This window comes from Phacochoerus africanus, chromosome 9 (genome assembly GCF_016906955.1).
Source record: "Phacochoerus africanus isolate WHEZ1 chromosome 9, ROS_Pafr_v1, whole genome shotgun sequence".
Classification (NCBI taxonomy): Eukaryota; Metazoa; Chordata; class Mammalia; order Artiodactyla; family Suidae; genus Phacochoerus; species Phacochoerus africanus.
Genome location: NC_062552.1, coordinates 50,122,499 through 50,149,935, shown reverse-complemented (window position 1 = coordinate 50,149,935; position 27,437 = coordinate 50,122,499). Strand labels below are relative to the sequence as shown.

Here is a 27,437-nt window from a genome sequence, read left to right as displayed (position 1 = left end):
CAGGAACTCTCAGAATTTGTTCTTAAAGAGGTCTTCAACATAGTTAATTTTCTAGGCACTTGGTGTTAATACTATTGCAAAAGATGTCTTCTGGTTTTTTTTTTTTGCCTTTTCTTGGGCCGCTCCCGTGGCATATGGAGGTTCCCAGGCTAGGGGTCGAATCAGAGCTGTAGCCGCTGGCCTATGCCAGAGCCACAGCCACAGCAACGTTGGATCCGAGCTGCATCTGTGACCTACACCACAGCTCACGGCAACACCGGATCCTTAACCCACAGAGCCAGGGCAGGGACCGAACCCGCAACCTCATGGTTCTTAGTCGGATTCGTTAACCACTGCGCCACGACAGGAACTCCTCTTCTGGTTTTCTACTTGTCGTTGCTGTAAAGAAATGCAACTGACTTCTGAGAATTAATGATATACCTACCTACCTAACGAAGTCGTGTATTTCTGGTAATTTCTCTTTAGATATGTTTAGGTTTTCTTGAAAAATGAACACGTAATGTACAAATAATGAGTGTTTCCTCCTTTCTATTCCTTATAAAACTTTGATTTGACTTACTCTATTGGCTAGAATCTCCAACACAATTTTGAATTTAAGTAGTGACAGTGGAAAACTAGCCCTTTATTTCTGACTTGAAAGAGAATGGATTTTCCTCATTTTGGAAGATGCTTGGTTTTTATTTGTTTTTCTTTTCAGGGCCACACTTGCAACATATGGAAGTTCCCAGGCTATGGGGGGAATCAGAGCTGCAGCTGTGACCTATGCTGCAGCTTGCTGAAACTCCAGATCCTTAACCCACTGAGTGAGGCCAGGGATTGAAGTCCCTTCCTCATGAATATGAGTCAGGTTTTTAACCTGCTGAGCCACAACGGGAACTCTCTGTTTGGTTTTACATAGAAACTATCGCCTTAAAGGAAATTCCTTTCTAGTCCTAATTTATCAAGAGTTTACCTTGAATGGCTGTTAAATTCTATTAAATACTTTAACTGGATCTATTGGGATAATCATTATAGTTTTTCTCTTATTTACAGATTTTAATGCTAAACATCATTACATACAAAGACTATACATACTAAGAATATACAAGTAGTAAATAAACATAGCAATCTATATTGTAAAATATTATTTTAAATCTGCTTTACATATTTCACATTTTTTTTTAAAAGGCTGGCTGCCAGGTTAAGTTTGAAAGCCACAGGACAAATGGTCTTTTGAAGGTCTTTCTACTCCGCAATTTTCCAACTGCCAAGTCTGAGTTATATGTTCTTTCAGTTTCTCTAATCTAACCAGAAAAAAACAAAACAAAACTTCTACTAGATGCTAATTCAGTGTGACAAAGTGCAGAACAGAGAATCAGATAAGAACTAGAAAATGTGACATCTGAGTGATAGAAAAGTTCTTGGCTTTAAAGAAATGCTGACATCTTCAACTCACAGAAATTTAAGACTACATTTATCATCAAAAGATCAGCCACAAATAGATGTGAGTCTGTCTCAAAACACTAGTAAAATAGAAAACTAAAGGACCAAAATGAACTACCAGAAAGAGTAACAGAGAAAAAGTAATACAAGGGAACATTATATTTTTCCTTTTTATTTAATCAAAGACTGGTGGATAAACATAAATACAGCACAATTACTTCAGATCATTCTTCATATTGTATACACACAGACCGATGAACGTAACCTGAAAGAAACCTGCAGTCAGCAATGAAATGCATACAGCTTTTCCTTCCCTCGCTCAAAAAAATTAAAAACACACAAACTTGGAATCTCATCAGCACACACTCTCTTGTGACAAATGATTCCGACATAAATAGTGGGTGCAAAGAAACTATATGCTAACATATGTATAACCTTTGTTAATGAAAAACAGAAGCAGCCATAATGATTAAGATACATTCAGTTACTGATAACTAGTTGTACCCTAAAGGGTATTATCAAAAGAGAAATCGTGCTGCAGAGAAAAGCTATATTTACATACACAATGAGAAAATAAACTGCAAGATTAACGCATGCATGTTTAATACTGGAAAAAAATCACAGCCCTCTGAAATTTCTCCACGTTTGTTATAAAAGCCCTCTGCACTCAACTAAAATTAAAATGATCTTAAAAGGATAATACTTGTAAAGTTTACTTAAGTCTTTTCAGCCACAGAAACTGCAATGGAAATAAATGTTCAGAGTCATTTTCAAAACAAAAACAAAAATCTATTCTTCTGATGACATGCATGATTAAAAGGTCTATGCAAGATACATTGCTCTACATTCCCAATGACTAGGAAAAAAAACCTCAAGTCAATTTTTAGTTTGCAGATGGTCAAAGGATTTTGTATTCCAGCAGGAGTTCAAATCTTCTGGATCTTTTCACCAACAACTACTGGATTTTCTTTTCTGATTTTCTCAGCAGCATCAGCTTTGTAATTGTAAGAGCAATTGTGTACATCTGAGTAACGGTGTACACCACAGTAAACATTTCCACACCGGCATTCAAACCCTGAAAGTAGAGTAATACATCTAACATGAGTTGAATGGAAGGTCTAAATATTAAATTCTTTAACATAATTAATGTTAAAAAGATCATGTATTTAGAGCAGCAATCTAAAGAATTATCCTAAACAGAAGAAAAAGAGCAGTTTCACGACCTAATAACACTCTCAAAATTCACTAGCCCATTAGCTTCATTTCTTGTTCCCACCTACAAATATAGGTTTGTACCAAAACAAGTCATAACCACTTCCCTGAGCTCAAGCTTTTTCACCTGTGACATAGCCACAATTACTTCCTATCAAAATCAGGATTGCTAAATTGAAAATGCGAAGCATTTCTCAAATACTACAATGTGAAAAAAATAAGCATGCTGTCAGAAGGTAATCTTAAGATTTAATTAAGAAAGACGAAACTTCTGACAGAACTGTTAACAAATAAAACAATGTATTAGCTTTCCCTGGTTAACCTCCAATGGAGATGCACACTGTAATCTGGCTGAGTGATTAATAAGAGCGTGAGATCTAGTCAGACTGCCTAGGCATGAATCTACTTATTAACGTAGGCAAATTACTTAGCCTACGTGAGCCTCAGTTTCTGTATCTGTAGCTTTAGAATCAGTTACTGTAAGAATTAAATGAGGAAGTAGTAAGTGCTTAACACATAGTAAATATGTAATAAATGCTATTTTAGGGAAATGCCTAAAGAATTGAACCCAAAAGGGATATAATATATGCAGTATGGCTAGTCTTTAAATAAAACCAGTCCTGCACACTCAAATTCGAATTTTATGGTATGACAGAATTGTGAGAAATTTGATGTAAACTCCCTTTACATTTTTTTTTATAACTTCAAAAACATACTCTGTAATTTCATAGTAATGAATGAAAAATGAAGCCAAGAATAACACTAGACTGACAAGATGGAACAAGATGAAAATTACTATGTCACAGCCTTCTAATCATGAAACCTAAGTTGCTGAGATTTTAAGACAGTACTTGATACTAAATATACACAGAGTTTGAAATGCCTTATTTGTTCATGTTTGTATTTTTTAAAAAAACACATTTGTCAAGGCTTAAGCCAGTCTTTTTTTTTTTATCATATGAATGGTTTTGTTGATTATAAAAATAACACGCATTTATTTTAGAAAATATGAAAAAAAAATAGTTCATAAAAGAGATTAGATGAAGATGAGCTAAACTACTCTCAAAATACTTAGGGAAAAATATATACATATTTCTTTTTTTTATTACTCAATGAATTTTATTTCATTTATAGTTGTACAATGATCACCAGGCATGGGCCAATCTTAAACATCACTGATATCAGACTGTAATTTCCTTTCCTCTTTATCTCCAATCTACTCCTTAACCAGAGAAATCTTCTTAAAACAATTTTATTCAAAATCTTATCTACTTTTCTCAGCTCTTATGACCATTTTTTATACAAACTATTCAGCACAATGCCTGGCACAGAGTAAACAATAAATGGTAGCTATTTATAAATGCAACAGTTCTCCACCAATTGGCCACAGTACACATCATTAGCCTTATCGCTCTGTCTGTCTGATGGTGGTATCCAACACCCATCTTCACATATTTTGTGCTCTATCTCCCATTTAATGATCCCTAAACATGCCCTATTCTTTCCTTTCTCTGAGCATGTGTTCAAGCTGTTTTTTTTCTGTCTGAAATGTCCCTATTTCCATCAGTTATAAGTCCTTCTCATCTTTTAAGACCCAGCTGAAACATTCTACCTTCATGGTATTTTCTTTGATGAATCTCTCTACTCTTCTTCTTCCACATAATTATGCCCATCCTTGAATTCCCAAAGCAATGTGACTCACTTAAATGTACGTTCTTTGTCCAAGCAGTATTTCCAACATTTTTTTCCTCCCTCTCTTAACAATATTATCTAACAGCTCTGTTGTGGTGGTCAACATGTATAGATTACTGCTGTCAGCACAGGGCTATCACCACACATATATGACCTCTCTGAACCCTCCGAACCTATGACTAACTATTTTACATAGAGAAAGTACTTTGCAGCTCACCAAGTACTTAAATATTCTCTCTCACACGTCAGGAGCCACACCTCTGCCCTTTTATAGCATGACAGCATGACACGCTGACCTTACTTGTCTAGTATTCTCAAACTTGTCTGAAATGAGTTTTTAAAAGAAAAACTATTTGTCTCACTTCTAGGGATACAATTAAAGCTACTTTCATTTAAGAAAATTCAGAAGGTGAAGTATATCCAGTATTAACTCTCATGGGAACAGAAACAATCTTTTTTTTTTTTTTTGTCTTTTTGCTATTTCTTTGGGCCGCTCCCACGGCATATGGAGGTTCCCAAGCTAGGGGTCCAATCGGAGCTGTAGCCACTGGCCTACGCCAGAGCCACAGCAACGCGGGATCCGAGCCGCGTCTGCAACCTACACCACAGCTCACGGCAACGCCGGATCCTTAACCCACTGAGCAAGGGCAGGGACCGAACCCGCAACCTCATGGTTCCTAGTCGGATTCGTTAACCACTGCGCCACGACGGGAACTCCAACAGAAACAATCTTAATTGAAGCCAGGAATAGTATGTCATGCCTCATCTTAAATAAAATCTTAACTTTAAACCATGTGATTTAAGCCCTTACCAGTAAGTCCCACTTTCTTCCTGCACATGAAACAGCGATTCTTTTTTTGTTTTGGTTTTTCAAGAGACTTGCTTTGCTCTTCAGATGGCTGCTGTGCCGTATCTGATACTGAAGCTGACAAAAATAGGAAGATGGTAAAATTTAATTATTCAATGAGGTTTTGATATTTGGATAGTTGTTACTCACTGCCCCCATCTGTTTATTCAGAAGGTAACTGAGTAATTTATTTATTTACTAGCATGGAAAGATAATCACATTATTTATTTACTAGCCTGGAAAGATAAGTTACAAAGTAGTTTATACAATGTTACCCCTTTTTGTTAAATGTATATATGTATGTTATGTACGCATGTATACACACATACAGAAATTCTAGAATTATATTAACATGTTTTAATAGTGACTCTAGAAAGTGCTATATTTTCTAATAATTATGTACTTGACCAATAAAAAAACATACAACACAAATACTACTTTGGTGTTCTAAGGAAGTATGTAAGAAAATGGTTACATGCAAACTTCTAAATATTGTTGAGCTCAGAATGATGTAGATTTCAGAGAGAACAAGGGAAAAGAGGCTGAAATCAAGATTCAGTGGAATACTAAGTATGTTCAAAATTCTCAGAATGTTTATAAAACCTTTTAAAATGTTAGCAATAAGATAATAAATTGATTTAGGTAGTGAAACCAAGGACAGCTGTACTAAGATTCAGGTCAGATTACTGCCCTTAAATCCTAACTAATGTGACCCCTACCCCTCCCAATCCCCCCACCCCCTCACCCCTTTCACAACTACTCCTGGCTCTCCCAAATGCTGTTACTAGAGTTAGAATCTATAATGGGACCTAGGGGACATGGCACCTTGTTCTAAAACAGTGACTTGCTGGGGATCAAGTTCTTAACCTTTCCAATTTTATCACCAACTAGTCCTTCTTTAGGAATCTCCTACTCAATCAGCCTCTGGGACTATGCCGGGGTCCACACTGTTCATACTGTTTACAACCAATTCAAAAGAGCTTTCTTCCTCTCATTTTATCTAGGTCAAGTACCCTTTCTCGCAGGAAATCCTATCTCAATTCTCCTGCAGCTTTTCACTCTGATTACCCACAGTGAATTATACATATAATTAAATATTACGTATTTAAAATCCCTTTACATAGTCTCTACCAAATACTGGGCACTTCATACGAGCCCCTTCTTTAATCCATGCGTCACATACTGCATCCAAATCATCCGCCTCACATGAAAATCTGTAAGATGTGCCCTCCAATGTTTAAAATTCTTTGACAACTCATTAGCCCCAGGAAAAATAAAAGGATTTTTCTCATCCTCTAGCCTCGTCTTTCATTTCTTCAATGACATTCCATGCTACAGTCACACTGAAGTATCTGCAGTTTCCCTGACTATACCAAATTCTCTCACCCCTGGGCTTTGGTAAAAGTTGAACTTTCTATGTGGTATACGTTTGCTATGCCCTTCTTGTCTTTCCTCCCTACCTAGCTAACTCCAAAATGTCTTTTTCGTTTAAGCTTCTATTATCAACTCTTACTCCATTCTGTCCTCAACAACTTAGAATAGGAAACCCTACTATGCCCCAACAGCACTTTCCACGCTATTATAAATCCCCGTTTGACTTAACCTGGTCTCAATAGTGAGTTCTTTGAGGGCAGGAATCTGTCCTTTTCATCTGTCAGTAATACAGACCCCAGTGCCTCCTACCACATAGCAGGCACTCAATAAACTGCTGAACTGAACTAGTGTTGAGTTACTTACCTGTTGTATTTATATGTCCCATTTCCCCAACTACACTGTGAGTCCGCTGAGGAGAGGGATAGCATCTTACCCCCTGTTTGAACTTCCAGCACCTATCACAGTGAACTATAGTAGTAGATGATCATATTTGATATAATGGATTCTAACTTGTTTATGTTAACACTATCTCATATTTTAACAATATATGACAAAAGGCAAAACACCACAAACCAACAAGTAAATATGCATGAATGAAGAACTCTGTAGTATGATTACTCCACCCAGACATTTTGAAGCTCGATGGGGGACAGTTCTACCAAAATATAAATTTTATTTTTATAACAGAACATAGATACATAAAACTTTTTTTTTTCTTTTTATGGCCACACCTACAGCATATGGAAGTTCCCAGACTAGGGCTGAATTGGAGCTGCAGCTGCCGGCCTACACCACAACCATGATAACACCAGATCTGAGCTACATGTAAGACCTACGCTGCAGCCTGCAGCAATGCTGTGTTCTTAACCGACTGGGCGAGGCCAGGGATTGAACCTGCATCTTCATGGACACTAGTCAGGTTCTTAATCTGCTGAACCACAGTGGGACCTCCTAAAAATTTTGGTTATTATTAATTTTGTAGCTGCACCCATGGCATGTGGGAATTCCTGGGCCAGGGATAGAACATGTGCCACAGTGGAACCCAAGCTGCTGCAGTAACAACACTGGATCCTTGACTTGCTAAGCCATAAGAGAACTCCAAACTTTTTATTTTTTAATAAATAAATATCCTTAGAATATATGCTCCATGAGAGCAAGCCTGTCTTATTTACTGTTTTATGCCCAGCCCCTACAACACTATCAGATAAGGTTTGTAAAGAGGTCAAAAACAGTTAATTTGCAATCAGAAAAGAATATATTTATTATTTTTGAAGTCAAGGATCAGTTGGCAATCTAAAGCCATAAACTAGAGTTCGAACTTGAGACTGACCAATGTACACTACATCCCCATCAGATTAAGGGAAGCTCAGTTTACCTAAAACTAGTGGCTGGTAGCTTGAATTAAAATATTTTCTAAAGGAATTCAGATGATATACTAATGCTGCAAAAGTCTGTGATTCTCAGAAATTATTCCTATTTCCCCAATTTTTATGTGAGATTTAAGATCAAAGCATACCTTATCAAACTCTAAGTTGTGCAAGAGGAAACAATTCAATCTTTTAAAAGGGCCATGCAATAGAAACCGGCTAAGGGCCAAAGGGATCATACTCTTACTGAACCTAAAGCCAAAATAAGGACAGTTTCCTCAGAACTAGTCTACTGGCCACTACTTTCTAATGATACTTCAAACATCACTGGGCAGGTAAAATTAGTTTAACTACCCACTTTGAGGACCACATTCAAGAGGAACAAGGCCCTCTTGCTCTGGATCCTGGGGGAAAAAATAGAAAGAAAAAGAAAAAGGAAAAGGTACACAAATATTAACAATGAGTACATAAAGCTACCTAGTACTACCTCTGTTTGGGGGCATATTCAAATGTAAGGTGAAAAATAAAATTTAACATGCGATGACATTAATAGGTACCCCTCGAACATCATCTTACAGTAGATACGATATGTATGTAATATAATACATAGCCTTTCTTCGAAAAGTCATGATAAGTCTCATTCAAGGATCAGACTAAGTATTCTGAGGTTGGTGACTACCTCTGCTCACCACTGTATATCCAGTGCTTACAGAGACTGGTTGCTCAACAGACAGTGAATGAACATACATTCTACAATGACTCATTGAGATAAAATTCATTTCCCTTCTCTGGACCTCATTTTCTTACATGCAAAATAAGGAGGACTAAATGGTCTTTAAGTTACTCTCAGCTTGAAAATCCAACAAAATGGAAAAAAAAATTTTAAATTCAAGGGAAAAATTAGCCTGCATAGTGGCAGAGTCCAAAAAAATATAATGAAAATCATATATTTAACTTTATATTTTCTAGCAGGCATGTTAAGTAGTAAAAATAGATTATCATTTAAAAACATGACTTAAAAGTATTAACAGATGGAGTTCCTGTTGTGGCGAAGCGGAAATGGATCCAACTAGGAACCATGAGGTTGCAGGTTTGATCCCTGGCCTCGCTCAGTGGGTTAAGGATCTGGCATTGCCTTGAGCTGTGGTGTAGGTCGTAGACTCGGCTCAGATCTGATGTTGCTGTGGCTGTAGAGTAGGCCGGCAGCTGTTCCAACTGGACCCCTAGCCTGAGAACCTCCATATGCCTTGGGTGAGGCCTTAAAAAAAGCAGAAAACAGGAGTTCCCGTCGTGGCGCAGTGGTTAAGGAATCCAACTGGGAACCATGAGGTTGCGGGTTCGATCCCTGGCCTTGCTCAGTGGGCTAAGGATCTGGCGTTGCCGTGAGCTGTGGTGTAGGTTGCAGATGCGGCTCGGATCCCGCATTGCTGTGGCTCTGGCATAGGCTGGCAGCTACAGCTCCGATTAGACCCCTAGCCTGGGAACCTCCATATGCCACGGGAGCAGCCCAAGAAATGGCAAAAAGACAAAAAAAAAAAAAAAAAGCAGAAAACAAAACAAAACAGACTTCGGACTAGCCACGTTTCAAGTGCTCAATAGCTACATGAGGTTGGTGGCCAATGTCCTGAACAGAGCAGGTCTATAAACGAGACCAGTTTTGTTTTTTTTTTTTTCTCCCCAAAGTCATGAAAATTTATTTGTTTTCCCTTAAAAGTTTTATAGTTTTAGCTTTTACATTTGGTCTTTCATGTATTTTGTGTTTTTTGTATGGTATGAAGTAGGGATCCACCTTCACTTGTTTTAATGGTCGAGAATCAGCTGATGAAGACTATTTTTTCCCTACTGAATGATCTTGGCACCCCTGTTATAAAATCAATTGCCTATAAATTTCTGGACTCTCAGTTCTACCCTATTATTGATGTGGCTATCCTCATGCTAGTACCACATAGGCTTTTTTTGTTTGTTTTTGTTTTTTAGGGCTGCACCTGAGTCATGTGGAGATTCCCAAGCTAGGGGTTGAATCAGAGCTACTGCTGACGGCCTACACCATAGCCACAGCAATGCAGGATCTGAGCCGAGTCTGTGACCTACACCGCAGCTCACGGCAACGCCAGATCCTTAATCCACTGAGCGAGGTCAGGGATCAAACCTGCAACCTCTTGGTTACTAGTGGAATTCATTTACGCTGTGCCACAACGGGAACTCCAAGTACCATGTAGTCTTGATTATTATAGCTTGTATTAAGGTTTGAAATTGAGAAGTGTTAGTCCTCCAACTTTGTCCAGAGTGTTTTTTGGTATTACCACCCACCCTTTAAAAAAACCGGTCTCTGATTTTTTAAATCCATACAAAGATTTCTAATTTTTAGTCCAAAGGGACTATTCCTTTCTGATTGTTCTGAATCACTGATCCGACAGTTCAACTTTGTATGAAGTAAACCTGCAGAGCTGAAAAGGGCATGAGAATTCAAATTCACTTTGCCATTCAGTGCAGCAATCCCCTCTAGCATGTTCCTGACGATAACTCAGCTCTCTTAAAATGCTTCAGTGATGCAGAGCTCATCACCTTAGTAGTGATTTCATTCTACTACTGGAAAGGCTTCAAAAGTCTCTTAGTCTAAGCCTCCTCTAACTCACAAATCACTGACAGTATACAGAATAAGAATATCCTTTGTAGTTCACAAATTGTATTTCATCTCCATTATTTCACTGATTTCTAATAACCTATAAGGTGGACATGGTTACCAGTCTCCTTTAAAAGAAGGGAAAATAAGGTTCAGAGAAGTAGAGATGTCAAGATACAAGAACAAAACCTCTGAATCCAAATTCCATATTCTTTCTAATATGCTCCAATATCTGAGGGACTGAGAGATTAACTCAAGCATCCTGTTCAATAAGCCAAGGAGTATGATAGCATGCACCAAAAAAAAAAAAAAAAGGTTTTTTTAAAGCTAAGCTTTTATAAATTATAAATATGTCATTCCTCAGTGATACTCTGTGAGGTACTGCTATGTACTAAATTAAGAGGTATAACTAAATGAGAAAGATACAGCAATATGCTAAATTCTCAGTCAAACAAGAGAAAAATTCTTCAGAGTCATGAGAACAAAATGAAAGCAGTACCACCCACCTGGCGGCAAATATCCTAATTATAAGCAGATTACCTACAGAGAAAAAGTTGCTTCAAGGACACTGTTCTGAAAATACCAATAAAAAAACTGTTAGGAAATTACAGCTTAGGCACATAGCTGCCATTTATGTATTCTTTTCCATCTGGGACCGTCTTTCCATCTAAATAAACTTTTCCCTTGAGGGATAAAAATGGAATGAATAATGACAAAGAAAACAGACACCTGGGTAGGTCACCAAAGCAGATGACCCTAGACTGGCAACTATCTAGTGGAAAGAATGGCTTAGCATCAAGTGCCTAGGTTTCAGTTCCAGTTCAAATGATCACAGAACTTGAGTCAAAGAATTTTTTTCTTTCGGTCCATCTATTAAGTAGATGGAAAAAATATTGTCTGCATCTGTTCCTATCAAATAGGGAAATTGCAATTATACTATATACATAGATATACACATATCTGAGTGCATATCTATAACAGATACTTTTTTTGTTGTTGTTGTTGGTCTTTTTGCCTTTTCTAGGGCCACACCTGTGGCATATGGAGGTTCCCAGGCTAGGGGTCTAATCGGAGATGTAGCCACCGGCCTACGCCAGAACCACAGCAACTCAGGATCTGAGCCGCGTCTGTGACCTACACCACAACTCATGGCAATGCCAAATCCTTAATCCACTGAGCAAGGGCAGGGATCAAACCTGAAACCTCATGGTTGCTAGTTGGATTCATTAACCACTGCGCCCTGACGGGAACTCCTCAATACTTTTTTTTTTGGCCTTACCTGTGGCACATGAAAGTTCCTGGGCTAGGGATCAAACCCGTGTCATAGCAGTGACCTGAGCCACTGTAGTGACGCCGGATCCTTAACTCATGGCATCACAGGGGGAACTCCCCAAAGATTTTTTTTTTTGCTTTTTAGGACCACATTTGTGGCATATGGAGGTTCCCAGGCTGTGGTCGAAGCAGAGCTGCAGGTGCCAGCCTACGTAACAGCCATAGCAATGCCAAATCCAAGCTGTGTCTGTGACCTACACCACAGCTCAGGGCCACACTGGATCCCTGACCCACTGAGAAAGGCCAGGGATCAAACCTGTATCCTCACGGATACTAGTTGGATTTGTTTCCAGTGCCCCACAATGGGAACTCCCCCAAAAGATATTCTTTTTTTTTTAAATTTTTTTATTTTTTTTATTTTCCCACTGTACAGCAAGGGGGTCAGGTTATCCTTACATGTATACATTACAATTACATTTTTTCCCCCACCCTTTCTTCTGTTGCAACATGAGTATCTAGACAAAGTTCTCAATGCTATTCAGCAGGATCTCCTTGTAAATCTATTCTAAATTGTGTCTGATAAGCCCAAGCTCCCGATCCCTCCCACTCCCTCCCCCTCCCATCAGGCAGCCACAAGTCTCTTCTCCAAGTCCATGATTTTCTTTTCTGAGGAGATGTTCATTTGTGCTGGGTATTAGATTCCAGTTATAAGTGATATCATGGTATTTCTCTTTGTCTTTCTGGCTCATTTCACTCAGTAGGAGAGTCTCTAGTTCCATCCATGTTGCTGCAAATGGCATTATGTCATTCTTTTTTATGGCTGGGTAGTATTCCATTGTGTATATATACCACCTCTTCCGAAGCCAATCATCTGTCGATGGACATTTGGGTTGTTTCCATGTCCTGGCTATTGTGAATAGTGCTGCAATGAACATGCGGGTGCACGTGTCTCTTTTAAGGAGAGTTTTGTCCGGATAGATGCCCAAGAGTGGGATTGTGGGGTCATATGGAAGTTCTATGTATAGATTTCTAAGGTATCTCCAAACTGTTCTCCATAGTGGCTGTACCAGTTTCCATTCCCACCAACAGTGCAAGAGGGTTCCCTTTTCTCCACAGCCCCTCCAGCACTTGCTATTTGTGGATTTATTAATGATGGCCATTCTGACTGGTGTGAGGTGATATCTCATGGTAGTTTTGATTTGCATTTCTCTTATAATCAGCGATGTTGAGCATTTTTTCATGTGTTTGCTGGCCATCTGTATATCTTCTTTGGAGAAATGTCTATTCAGGTCTTTTGCCCATTTTTCCATTGATTGGTTGGCTTTTTTGCTGTTGGGTTGTATAAGCTGTTTATATATTCTAGAGATTAAGCCCTTGTCAGTTGCATCATTTGAAACTGTTTTCTCCCATTCTGTAAGTTGTCTTTTTGTTTTCTTTTGGGTTTCCTTTGCTGTGCAAAAGCTTTTCAGTTTGATGAGGTCCCATGGGTTTATTTTTGCTCTAATTTCTATTGCTTTGGGAGACTGACCTGAGAAAATATTCATGATGTTGATGTCAGAGAGTGTTTTGCCTATGTTTTCTTCTAGGAGTTTGATGGTGTCCTGTCGTATATTTAAGTCTTTCAGCCATTTGGAGTTTATTTTTGTGCATGGTGTGAGGGTGTGTTCTAGTTTCATTGCTTTGCATGCAGCTGTCCGGGTTTCCCAGCAATGCTTGCTGAAGAGACTTTCTTTTTCCCATTTGATGTTCTTGCCTCCCTTGTCAAAGATTAATTGACCATAGGTGTCAGGGTTTATTTCCGGGTTCTCTATTCTGTTCCATTGGTCTGTCTGTCTGTTTTGATACCAGTACCACACTGTTTTGATGACTGTGGCTTTGTAGTATTTCTTGAAGTCTGGGAGAGTTATGCCTCCTGCTTGGTTTTGTTTCTCAGGATTGCTTTGGCGATTCTGGGTCTTTTGTGGTTCCATATAAATGTTTGGATTGTTTGTTCTAGTTCTGTGAAAAATATCATGGGTAATTTGATAGGGATTGCATTGAATCTGTAGATTGCTTTGGGTAGTATGGCCATTGTTACAATATTGATTTTCCCAATCCAGGAACATGGAATAGCTTTCCATTTCTTTACATCTTCTTTGATTTCTTTGATTAAAGTTTTATAGTTCTCGGCATATAGGTCCTTTACCTCCTTGGTCAGGTGTATTCCGAGGTATTTGATTTTGTGAGGTGCAATTTTAAAAGGTATTATATCTTTGTATTCCTTTTCTAATGTTTCATTGCTGGTATACAGAAATGCAACTGACTTCTGAATGTTAATCTTATATCCTGCTACTTTGCTGAATTTATTAATCAGTTCAAGTAGTTTTGGGGTTGAGTCCTTAGGGTTTTCTATGTATAGTATCATGTCATCTGCATACAGTGAGTTTTATCTCTTCTCTTCCTATATGGATGCCTTTTATTTCCCAAAAGATAGTCTTAATTCAAGATACTTAAAGATACTTTTAGAAACTAGGCTGTTGAGGAGTTCCCGCTGTGGCGCAGTGGTTAACGAATCTGACTAGGAACCATGAGGTTGTGGGTTCAATCCCTGGCCTTGCTCAGGGGGTTAAGGATCCGGTGTTGCTGTGAGCTGTGGTGTAGGTTGCAGACACAGCTCAGATCTGGCATTGCTGTGGCTGTGGCATAGGCCGGCAGCTACAGCTCCGATTCAACCCCTAGCCTGGGAATCTCCATATGCCACAGGAGCTGCTCAAGAAAAAAGAAAGAAAGAAAGTAAAAAAAGAAACTAGGCTGTTGAGATTTTACACATTGAAAACTAATCCTCTCAAACTCAGATAAAACTTACCCCTGACTGTTCAAAGATTCTGCCATGCTGCAATTATGAATGCTAAGTTTTTAAAAGAGACTTAACAATTAATACTGGCTTAACTTAAAAATCACTGAAATCACATGTGGAAAAAGGAGTTGGTGAATTCCCATTGTGGCTCAGTGAGTTACGAACCCGACTGGTATCCATGAGGAGACGGGTTTGAGCCGTGGCCTTGCTCAGTGGATCAAGGATCCAGGGCTGCCCTGAGCCGTGGTATAGGTCACACGTTGCTATAACAGATCCCACACTGCTGTGGCTGTGGTGTAGGCCAGCAGCTGTAGCTCTGATTCCACACCTAGCCTGGGAACTTCTAAGTGCTGCTGGTATGGCCCTAGAAAAGCAAAACCCAAACAAACAGATAGTCCCCCTCTCCCCTCAGTTTCTTCTAAAATGGCATCGAGACCACCTTTTACATTAACGTATCTAGGGTGAGGTGGAGAAAATGATACTGTTCTCCATACACCATAAATGGCACTTCATATTATGATAGTTTCACCAACCTAACAATCTTCATTAGTTTGTAAAACTTATAGAACTGCTATTTTATCCTTAAGCAGCACATATTTTCCCACTACCAACATTCTAAAATTTGTTTAAAATAAGACATAAATAAAATCTCCATGGTCAGCCTGTTCTCATTCTTCCTTGCTTATTAGCTTCCCTCTCAAAACTGCTTACAACCTACAACTGCGCTTTTAGTTTTGAAATCTGACCACTTCCAATTTGTTCTAAAATCTCATCTATTACTTTTTTCAACCTCCCTGTCAACAGCATGCACAGCATTCCCATTTCAATTATCATACAATCAAAAGCTTGAATACTATCACCTGTCTTCCTTCCTATTTCTAATGGATAATTAAAATCTTGGTAATTTTTCTATTTCTGCTTTTAAAATATCCTATATCTATGCGCATCCTTAAACTTTTTTAGTAACTAAAAAAATGAAATTATTTACTTGTAACATTCATAATAATATACTAGAATATTTATGTTGGTCAGTCAGTACATTTCCATGCTATAGCAAAATCTATAAATAGGCAAATTATGCCAGTCATTTGTTGGGCATGAAATCATAGGAAGGGGAGCTAGCTAGCCTAACTAAATTTAAACTTTGGCAAACCTCAGCTAAGATTGCCAGATATATCTGTTGCCACCATGTGAACACCACATACAGTGTAAAGTTTCATTGGTCAGGGCATCTTCTCCCTTTAAATCATGCCATAGGTAAAATGACACACAGCTCATTGTTGGGCTGGTCTTCCCAGAGTATCCTTCTCAATTAGCACAGTTTCCAAACACTGGTAGAATATAAACTAGCAAAGATTTTTAAACAGCATCCTAAATGCCTCCTCTATTATCTCTGTCCATCAGGGAAGCCTTCATACACGTTTTCAAATCTTCCTAGATCCACTTTGTTTTGTCCACATAATGGACATACAAAGGGTGGGGCAAGAATAAGAGCTACCATGCTACAAAAGGAACTGAATGTGACTGGTGTGCTCAAAGTACACATGGGAAAAAGGGGGTCGCTGTCAGTCAAAATAGTTACTCAAGACAATCTAAGTCAAAAGTAAGAGATTCCTTGGAAGTTCCTTTTTGGCACAGAGGGTTAAGGATCCAGCATTGCCACAGCTGTGACGCAGGTTGTAAGTGCAGCATGGGGTACATCTCTGGCCTGGGAACTTCCATATGCTGCTGGTGCAGAAAATATTCTTCTCAAACCAGCAGCTCCAGTTTGCTTCTAGAGGAAATAGCATTTAGGTTAACTGGGCAAAACGGTAAAAGAGAACAGTGTAACACCACCACACATTCATTCGATTATATTTCTCAAACGAAGCAAAATTTTAATTTTCTATGTTTATGCTGATGACCTAATTATATATAATAAAAAAAAAAGTTCCCATCATTTCAGTCAATATTTGAGGATATAAAATATTCTGCTCATAAAGACAATAAATGTGAAATATGTATCTTAGGCAGGTAATTTAAAAACGTGCACCTAGGATACTGCCTCCCTTGTAACACTCAAGTGTTAAATAAATGAAAAAATATACACTAGTTCATGGTGCAAACCTTGCAGGTCTTCTGTTTCAGGTACTGCTTTATCCACAGATGTACTGTCCACTTGGGATGATGCTACAGATTCTGATAAAAGTGACTGATTTGGTACAGGGCTAGAAAAGTAAAAATATTTAATTTTAAAACATGACCTCTATGTATGAATAGTAACTAAAGTGATATAGTAAGCGTTCAACATATCTAAATAAGAATTAACACAGAGACACTTTTTTATAACTTAAAACGTTATAAATATAGAACTTTGAAATTTGAGGCCAATTTGGACCAGAAATTTATTGCTTTGAAATAAAGCAACAGAAGTTCCCTTTGTGGCTTAAAAGGTTAATAATCCAGTCTTGTTGCAAGCTGTGGCTCAGGTCGAAAACTGGCTGTTGGTGTTGCTGTCGAGTAGGCCCATAGCTGCAGCTCTGATTTGACCCCCTAGCCTGCAAACTTCCATATGCTGCAGGTGTTGACCATAAAAAGGAAAAAGAAAAGAAAAAGAAAAAAAAAGAATAAAGCAATAGTATATGTCCATTGTGTATGAATTCACTAAATGAAAATTAGTATGACAAAGACACACTTCAGGAACCCTAATACCAAGTTTATATGATACGCTGGCATAGCAAATCTGAACATCTCCCACCATGAGCTAGAAAAAGGAACTACAGAGTAGAAATTTAACATCTGTTTCCTAACAACAGAGTAAGAATGAAACAAACATTTCTGTATTTTCAGGCTTCTAACTATGTGACTTCAAAGTTAAAAAGAAAACATATACTATAATACAAATAAGTATCAGTACCACACCATGATACTAAGTAAAAAGAATCTGTGACAAGACTGTATTTCTAATACAAAGTACTAGTACTTGCAGAATAAGCCTATGACTAGAAGAACTTAAATGTTTCAAAGAACTTCGGGTGTTGGTCAGGATATATATCATGAAGAGAAATAAAGAAAAAGCCCTCTGAAAAGGAAATCAGACTTCAAAGACAATTCCTTCCTCCCACTCCAATGTAAAACCAATTAAAAGACTTCGGACTAGTCAGTAATAACAAGACAGATACAACTTTGTGCCAGTTAACCCTTCTTAACAGAACTGACCACATATGGAATATATTCTTTATTTTTCAATAGCTTTCCAATCACAATTCAGAGGTTACATCCTACCTTGGCTGCAAAGATGAAGATGTAGAGTCTAACGTTGACTGAGCTTCTGGGACACTGCCATCTGTGCACTGAACTGGTAAAGACTCAGACAGACTACTGACAGAAGGTGCTGTAACAGGACCATATCTCGTATTAGTGATTCTGTACCCTGAGCCGGCCAACACCTCATCTAGAAAAATCAAGATCAGTTTTCCACAAAACACGGTATATGGACTTTGTTATACTATGTAATATGCTAGTTCATTACTTTAAAGTTTTTTCAATAGTTTTGCAATGAGAAGAATGCTAATTTTAACCAAGAAAGAAACCATATAAAAATGTTTAAAAAACTAAACTTCTATTTCCAATGACTATCACCCAACCCTTTCACAAACATCTTTCATGTACTAGTGCGCAAATGAGATATTTAAAATAAAAAAGATAAGCAATAAGTAAATAAGCAGACTAGCAGTAAGGCAAAAGTTCAGAATTAAAATCTGTGCTCAGGGTGTATTATTTTCCTTGTTCTTCATAAGGCAGAAATGTAGTTGATAATTTAAAAAAGATAATTTATATTCATTTGATCTTTAAGAAAATTTAAAGTTTTGACTAAACTGTTCTAACTTTTGGCTTGAACATGAAGCAATGATGAGAAAGACTCCACACACAATGTTAAATGAACCAACAGCCTGCACTTTTGTTAGCCACAAAAACCTATATACACTTAACTTATATGAGAACCATCCTATATGAATACTATTAACACTTTACTTATGCAAAGCTTAAACTCAAATCCTCATGATCCTTCTTACACAACTACTGAAACAAAAGCCACTTCAATTCTAGAAGACATTTTGACACAAAAATGAACAGAGAACTCAAGTGAACTGGGGCTGAATAACCCTTTCTCTTGAGTCAGACTGCTATACCTTACCTTCCTAATGGAGAAAGACTTTCTTTAAAGTCATTGGTGGCAAATCATAATTCACTCTTTCCTTCTACAACTATCTTGGCTTCAAATGTCATCTAGATAAAAGAACCAGTATCTTCTTACAGCCCTCATTCCCTTACACCTTACTTTCCAAGATAGTTACACATTCTTGAAGTATGCCTCTGTTTTATTAAGATAGAGTTCTCTAGCACAGCAAGTAGGACTATGAGATGGATTTACTACTACTGATAATCACAATGTATGTATGTAGTAAAAGAAGTACAACGTGAAGGCAGAAAAAGGTATTGGCTATGGCACCCTGTGCTATCCAAGTGTATCTCAATTATGAACGGTGCTGTATTTTAACAGAATTACTTACCAGGTGGGCTTATTCTACCATTACTACTATTCTGTCTTTGAAGATGTTCTTTATAGCATACTGAACACATGCCGTTTGTACGAGGGTTTCCATAAAATCCGCAGCCAGTGGAACAAAGCATAGGCACTTGGCTGTGATTAGTTTCTTGAGCCATGTTCCTCTGATGCACACCTGAAATTTACACAGAATTAGCAAAGTACTCAGATACACACACTGCAATCATACATTATCCAAATTTGCTTTATATGATAAAGGCAACTCCACATACACTACTCTTTACACCGCTCTGTGCAGCTGTCTCAAGACCTAGGGCTCAGGCAGAGACAGAAATAAAGATCAAAAGGATACAAATTATACTTTTATCTCCAACCCACTCTATAGGAGTAGGTCTGCACTGGTGTAGAAACATCAGGAACTAGAGAAAAGCATCTGTCCTGAAGACTCCACATCATCAGACTGTTAAGGAAAATCCTTTAAGTCTAGTTCAGTTTGGACTTCAGTAATGAGAAATACACACTATACAGTTGTGCTAATTGTTGAATTATTAACTTCTAAGCATTTAAACTTTTGCTTAAAGTTCACATTTTAATTTGCATATTTTTTTCTGTTTAAAAAGCATTTAATATAATGTCACTGCTGGTGAAGATGTGGAGAAATGGGCAGAACACTGGTGAAATAAGAAACTGGGTCAACTTTTCGGAAAGCTATGTGGCAATTTACCTTAAAAGCCTTATAAAAAGAACCTTCTGCCCCTCTGACCCCATCATCATCTTCTTCAATAGAATGACGTGGGTATAATCAGAAATGTATGTGTGTGCGTGTATATACATATACATACACCATACACAAGGGATGTGTTCCACGGCACATTTATAATGCTGACAAAATTTAAATGTCTAACATTAGGAGAATGGATTTTTTCCAAAAGTTTAGCACTCAATAAAAATATTTTCTAATACTTTAAGAAGGAGGAAAACGCTGATAATGAATGAAAAAGCATAGTATGAAATATATATATACAATTTGTTGTCAATGAGGACAAAAAGAGCATCAATTATCAATAAGGACAGAAAACATATCCGAGAATGGCAAAGCCAATTGATTTTACCTTCTCTGTACTTTTAAAATCTCTTAAATGATGACACTACTTACCTAATTGGGAACAAAATATTTATTTATTTTTAAAGTATTTAATATTTAAAAACTAACAGGTGGAGGTACTGTTTGCGAAGTACATAAGGCAATAATCAATTACAGCAGATGGAAGAACCCCATGTGCCATTTCTCCCATAAAGCAAGTAGTTCTTTGGCATGAATAACATGACAGAAGGTAATAACAGGCTCTATCTTATTTTTTTTTTAAAGCCTCCCAAATGAAATGAAGGTTACTCCAAAATAGATGTGTGTGTATTTACAGATGAGTCTAAGTACAAAGATCATAAAGAATAAGACTAACCAAAGAAGGATAATGTTTTGTCACTGAAGTTTCCTTGAATTGATAAACAATGAAGGAAGCATTCACTGTCTACCATTAATAGATTTTTTTCTTTCACCTAAATTACTTGAAAAGACTGCTGGGCACCCTCCCCAACAGTATTTCAATGCAAACTGCCGAGCCAAGAGCAATAATGAATGCACTGGACTGGATTACAAAACAAAGCAGTAGGCTTAGCACTTGCCTTTAAAAAGAAATGCCCCATACTTTTAAAGTCCTGTCCTTTCCTGCAGTTCTGCAAATATATGTATCAAATAACTTAAAAAAAAACCATTAACAATGGTTGCACAGAAAAGCTAATGTCAAACTTTTGTTGATTTTAGGGGCCTATATTCAGGAGAGAGTTTGTTTGGTTTAGAATCAGGGTAACTGCTTAAAGTCATGTATATAGCTAATAAGTGATGGAGCTGGGATTCAGTAGAGGTGGTCTAGCTCTCAAGTCCATGCTCTAAAATAGTGGTTCTGTAAGTGTGCTCCATGGACCCCCTGGAGAGGTCAAAACTGTTTTCACACTAACGCTACCTAGTTAATTTGCCTTTCCACTGTGTTGACATGTGCATTAGTGGTGCAAAAGTAATTGTGGGTAAACAACTAGAGACTCAGCAAGGAGCCAAATCAAGACAGTGTCATCAAAGTAAACTAATAGTTGTATTCTTATTGCCACGCTGTTACAGTAAAATTATTACTAACTTTATTCAATCTTGAGCCCGAACACAGGTTTTGTTAATATTTTCTGTGACAAACTGGGAAGTACACATAAAGCATTTCTGCTGCATAGAGAAGTATAATGGCTAAAGAAAAAGCACTTGTATAATTATTTGAGTTACAAGCTAACCAAGTCACCTTTTTCACAGAACAGTTTTTTTCTTTCTTTCTTTCCTTTTTTTTTTTGGTCTTTTCTAGGGCTGCACCCACAGCATATGGAGGTTCCCAGGCCAGGGGTCTAATCGGAGCTGTAGACTCCGGCCTACGCCAGAGCCATAGCAATGGGTATCTGAGCCATGTCTGTGACCCACGCCATAGCTCAGAGCAATGCTGGATCCTTAACCCACTGAGCGAGGCCAGGGACAGAACCTGAAACCTCATGGTTCCAAGTCAGAATCGTTAACCACTGAGCCATGACGGGAACTCTCATGTTTTTTATTTCAAAGAACTGACAAAAACTCTGATTATTCAGACTTGAGTATACATATGGAAGATATTTTCTAAAAAATTAATAAGTGAGACTATCATTTAAGAAAAATGACTAATACTATTTACTGCCAACGACAATGTTCAAGTGAAAAAAACTTGACAAGTTATCTCCAATTTTTTTTTTTTCTTTTTAGGGCCACACCTGCGGCAACATGGAGTTTCCCAGACTAGGGGTCCAACTGGAGCCACAGCTGCCGGCCTAAGCCATAGCCACACACAGCAACTTGGAATCCGAGCCACGTCTGTGACCTACACCACAGCTCACAGCAACACGCCACAGCCACAGCCACTTAGGATCCGAGCCACGTCTGCAACCTATATCACAACTCACAGCAACACCATATCCCTAACCCACTAAGGCCAGGAATTGAACCTGCAACCTTGTGGTTCCTAGTCGGATTTGTTTCTGCTGTGCTACAATGGGAATTCCCAAGTTATTGCCAATTTTTAGAGTTTCTGATAAGATCAGTGGTGATACTAGGGACATGCAAGTAGGTTGGTAATACTATCAACATTTGGAAGATATTCTATTATCAACATTTGGAAGACCTGCATAAGTCAGTAAATCAATATTTTCCAAGGGACCAATGTAGGATGGTATAAAATTATTCATGTACAAAAGATTCATTCAAAATGAAAGGTAGACAAGTGAATTTTAAATAGAACAAAAAGGTTTTACATAGTGAGATTCTACACTGTAACTATCCTTTTAAGAAATTACGAATTGTCACATTTTGATGTAATGTCAAAGGAAAGCAACCTCTATTATCGGATAAGATTGTTAAAATACTCCTTCCTTTCCAACTACATATCTGTATGATACCAGTTTGTATTTTTATCATTGTAACATACTGAATTCAGAGTTAACAATGAGAACCTTGCTGTTTGCTATTAAGCCAGACCTTAAAGAGACCTATAAAAAATTAACCATGTTGGAGTTCCCGTCGTGGTGCAGTGGTTAACGAATCCGACTAGGAACCATGAGGTTGCGGGTTCGGTCCCTGCCCTTGCTCAGTGGGTTAAGGATCCGGCGTTGCTGTGAGCTGTGGTGTGGGTCACAGACGCGGCTCGGATCCTGCATTGCTGTGGCTCTGGTGTAGGCCGGCGGCTACAGCTCCGATTGGACCCCTAGCCTGGGAACCTCCATATGCCGTGGGAGTGGCCCAAGAAATAGCAAAAAAAAATTAACCATGTCACTTTTCTCACTAAACTATTTGAGAGGGGAAAGAGAAGTGGTTATTTTTCATAAAATATTTTAGAATAAATTAATAAATATTTTGTAATTTTTCTCACTTTAATTCATAAATAGATAACAGTATATCTGTTGAAAAAAAATTTTATGGAGGTAGGAAGCCAATTAGGGAAAAAAAACTGTTTAAAAAGTCTCCTTGGGGGTTATGGGGCAGTGAAGAAAAAAAGATTGAGCAACACTGTTCTAAATCAACAACTATTCTATGCTGCCTATTAATGACATTAAAATGATATGTTTTAAAAATTAAAGAACCTTCCCACTGGTACTGATCAATTTTTCAGGATATGCTCACAATTACAAGCATCCAGAAAAGATAAACACCTGATTTCCATAAAACCTCAAGTAAATAGTCATAGATTAAAAGTATAATATGACCACCAAGATCTCTATATCACAATCTCTGCTTTTGAATAGTAAGATTAAAATATAAGACATGTCTGCTGTATAGCACTGGGAACTATATCTAGCCACTTGTGATGGAACATGATGGGAGGAAAATGTGAGAAAAAGAATGTATGTATGTATGTGTGACTGGGTCACTTTTCTGTAAAGGAGAAAATTCACAGAACACTGTAAACCAACTATAATGGAAAAAATAAAAAATCATACACACACACACATATATAAAACATGTAACATTAGCAATTTCCCCAAGCCAAACTGCCCTGCACAGCAGCAAATTAACAATGATTTTCATAGTTCAAAAGCTTTCTTGTAACAAACTATTATCCTGGCAGATAAAAAGCACAAAGGATTTCACAGATTACTTTTAAAAAGAGAGGAAGGAAAAAAAAAAAGAGAGAGAAAAGAAGGCATTCCTGCTATGGCACAATTGGGATAAGGTGTGGTCTTGGGAGCCCTGGGACCAGATTCAGTCCCCAGTCCAACACAGTGGGTTAATTAAGGATCTGGTGTTGCAGTTTAGGTTGCAGCTACAGCTCAGATTTGATCCCCGGCTAGGGACCTCCGAATGCTGAGGGGCGGCCAAAAAAGAAAACAAAACATATCTTTCCACCAAGATTCAGTAGTGGCAAAGATGGGGTAGCTATGGAGAAACTGAAATTCTTCCTCCCCCTGCTACTGTACCTTTTTGGTATACAGACAATTTGAAGGCCCACCTCCCTGGCTTTCAGGAAGGAAAAGAGGAAAGAGGATGAGAAGGCAGAACAATTCCTAAATTGCTCTATGTATTAAGGGATTATAAAACTACAAATCCAAGGAGGTAAAGAATGAGATTACCATATATATACACAGAAAAATGGATTAGCGTGGTATATTAAAAAAAAAAATTACAGAGAATTCAGAAAATATGATTCCTGGCTTTTAATAACATTTATAATCAAAACCAGAATTTACTGTCTTCTCTACCTCTCTTTGAATAGTACTGTTATTCAGAGCTTACTATGAGCCAAAAACTGTTTTTATTGCTTTATTTATATTATCTCATTTAATTTTCTCCTGACCCCTATGATGTTAGTACTACTGATAGCCCATTTTAAAATGAACTGGTATTCAGAGACCAAATAACTTGCTCAAGGTCACATAACTAGTAAGCAACTAGGTCAGTGTCTTTTTTTTTTTTTTTTTTCATCTAAAAAAACAGAATGACTTCCAAAATCCATCCTGTCCTTTCCAAACCTGTAAGCTCATGAGCATTCATGAATTCTTATTCTTTTCATTTAAAGATAATTTAAAATTTCATCCATTTATTCAACTTTAAGATATTCTGGTTAATTATGAACTTAACCAAGTTCTTCAGAAAATCTGTTTTTCCTTTAATTCTTTTAACCTAAGAAGTTAATACAAAAAATTCAATATCAAATATTTTAAGACTGCAAAGAAAATTCATTACCAATTATTAAAATTCTGACAAAAGAACAATGGATGGATGTAACACAGACTCAATTATAACTGCAAACACATGTCTATGAAACGTATTTTTTTCTGCTTCATCCTCCAGCGTTAAGTCACCAAGTCTGATGATTTTCATTTTGAAGTACCAGCTCATACTCTTTTCTTTTGCATCTCAATTCTGATTCTCATCACTTCACATCTTGGTTATTTTAACCATTTTTTTCTTTCTGTTTTACTGCTTCTCCTCACAATCCACTTATTTAAAATCTCCTAAAACATAGTTCTCATCATATTACTTCTGTTTTAGTTACTCAATAATTGCCCCCCAAAAGATAATACACCTGGCATTCATGCTCTTCATAGTTTACCCTAACCAGCCCAATTTCCCCAGAAAGTATGCTGAATGAAAAGTGAATAGGCTTGGGAGTTCCCATCGTGGCTCAGTGGATAACGAATCCAACTAGGAACCGTGAGGTTTCAGGTTTGATCTCTGGTCTTGCTCAGTGGGTTAAGGATCTGGCGTTGCCATGAGCTGTGGTGTAGGCTGTAGACACGGCTTGGATCCCATGTTGCTGTGGCTATGGTGTAGGCCAGAGGCTACAGCTTTGACTGGAACCTCCATATGCCGCAGGAGTGGCCCTAGAAAAGGGCAAAAAGACAAAAAGAAAAAAGAAAAAAAAAGAAAAGTGAATAGGCTTGGTATCAGGTCCCAGCTTTGCTGATTCTATTACCTATAAGAGCTTGGACATGTTACTAAACTTCTCTAAGTCTGAATTCCTTAAGAGGGTGCTCATTTTTATCTAACTAAATGAAGTAATAAGACAATGTATACAGAAAGCACCTATAGTGCACATAGCAGAAACTCAGTTAACTGCCCTAACTCTGTTCTTCCTAAAGCAGAAAGTTCTCTGCTCCCATGTGTTTGAAACAAATCATGCTCATTGCTGGAAACAAGCTTCTAGCTCAGACTGCTCCTTCCTTCATAAATGCTGTTTGTATCTTCACTCTGCCTGTTAACAATCCCGTTTGGGTATCAGCTTAAATTCTACTTCTGGGTCCAGGGGTTCCCAGGTGGCCTAATGGTTAAGGATTTGGCTTTGTCACGGCCGTGGCTCAGGTTCAATCCCTGGCCTGGAAGTTTTGAATGCTGCGTGTGTGGCCCAAACAAGCAAACAAACTTCTGGGTCCATTTCTGTCTACCCTGATCCTTCTCTGTAGCACCTTTTGGGGGCACTTAAGCTTACCATCACTCAAGTGCTTTTTAGGTATACAAATCACTTCTCAGTTGAAACTATTTCTTCTTCAAATCCCCTTTATGCCTAATATGAATACTACAAAATATTTTGTGGAATAAACACATTTCATTATTTTTAGAAGTATTCATGTCAGGCAAAAAAATGGGTGTTTTCCATTGAAAAGGGGAGAAAACAGATTGGTAAAAAATGTTTCAACAACAGTATTTATAATTCATATACTGAAACTGTCATTAAGCAAGAATGATCAGTAACCCAAGCCAGTTATAAAAGGCATATATAATTTTTGATTCCTTTGCTCCTCTCCCCTTCACGAAATAAATAGGGAGGATATATAATTTACAAGGATGAGTTTATCTACAGAAGTTGTGAACTAACAAACAAGTTAAATCTGACCCACAGGCATGTTTTGTTAGCCAGCATGTATTAATTTTTAAAATTTGTTAATATTCAGAAATTGGGAAATGTCATATAAAAAAATCCCAGATTTCTAGCTTCTTTGGAAAAACAGCAAGACCCTACAACAGTGGGTTGATGTTCCCCAAAATAAAGCCCATCAGTTAGGACCCCTTTTAGAGCCTATACTCTTCAAGTTCACCTTTGTTTTCGGTTACCTGACTAATCTTATAAGCATCAGCGTTTTTAACTCTTAGGTTAATACCTACAACCTTTTAAATTTGGAACCTTTACTACTATAAATTTCAGGAAAAGGAAAAAAATACACATAACAGACTGAGTTAAATAAGAAGGCACATTAAACTTGGAACTAGTACCAAGCAGGCTCAAAGTGATAAGATTACTACTTATCCTCTGGTCCTTTTAATCATTGGAAGACCATTCAGAATTGGCTTATCCTCTTAGCAGTTGTATCAAATGGAGATCCCAGAAAAGAGCAAAGTAGAATTCATGCTCTATTCTACTACAGTTTTTGTTTCCTAATAATAATTGATCAAAAGAAGAATACTCATGGAGTTCCCGTCGTGGTTCAGTGGTTAACAAATCCGACTAGGAACCATGAGGTGGTGGGTTCGATCCCTGACCTCGCTCAGTGGGTTAAGGATCCGGCATTGCCGTGAGCTGTGGTGTAGGTTGCAGATGCGGCTCGGATCCCAAGTTGTTGTGGCTCTGGCGTAGGCTGGCAGCTATAGCTCTGATTAGACCCCAAGCTGTGGGAACGGCCCTAGGAAAGGC

General features: G+C 37.8%; 1 protein-coding gene across 6 annotated transcripts in view; it reads right to left on the bottom strand.

Moving 5' to 3' along the window:
- Positions 1 to 1,578: 1,578 nt before the first annotated feature.
- ZFAND6 (zinc finger AN1-type containing 6) overlaps positions 1,579 to 27,437 on the bottom strand; it is a 68,454-nt gene continuing 42,595 nt past the window's right edge. For all 6 annotated transcript variants that reach the window (XM_047794910.1, XM_047794912.1, XM_047794909.1 and 3 more), the window contains 5 exons: positions 19,199 to 19,369; positions 17,910 to 18,018; positions 16,752 to 16,852; positions 5,138 to 5,251; positions 1,579 to 2,497 (listed from right to left, as the gene is read on the bottom strand). In XM_047794910.1, the coding sequence (XP_047650866.1) occupies positions 2,349 to 2,497; positions 5,138 to 5,251; positions 16,752 to 16,852; positions 17,910 to 18,018; positions 19,199 to 19,352 (627 nt within the window). In that variant the 5' untranslated portion in view covers positions 19,353 to 19,369 and the 3' untranslated portion in view covers positions 1,579 to 2,348. The remainder of the gene's footprint in view (positions 2,498 to 5,137; positions 5,252 to 16,751; positions 16,853 to 17,909; positions 18,019 to 19,198; positions 19,370 to 27,437) is intronic.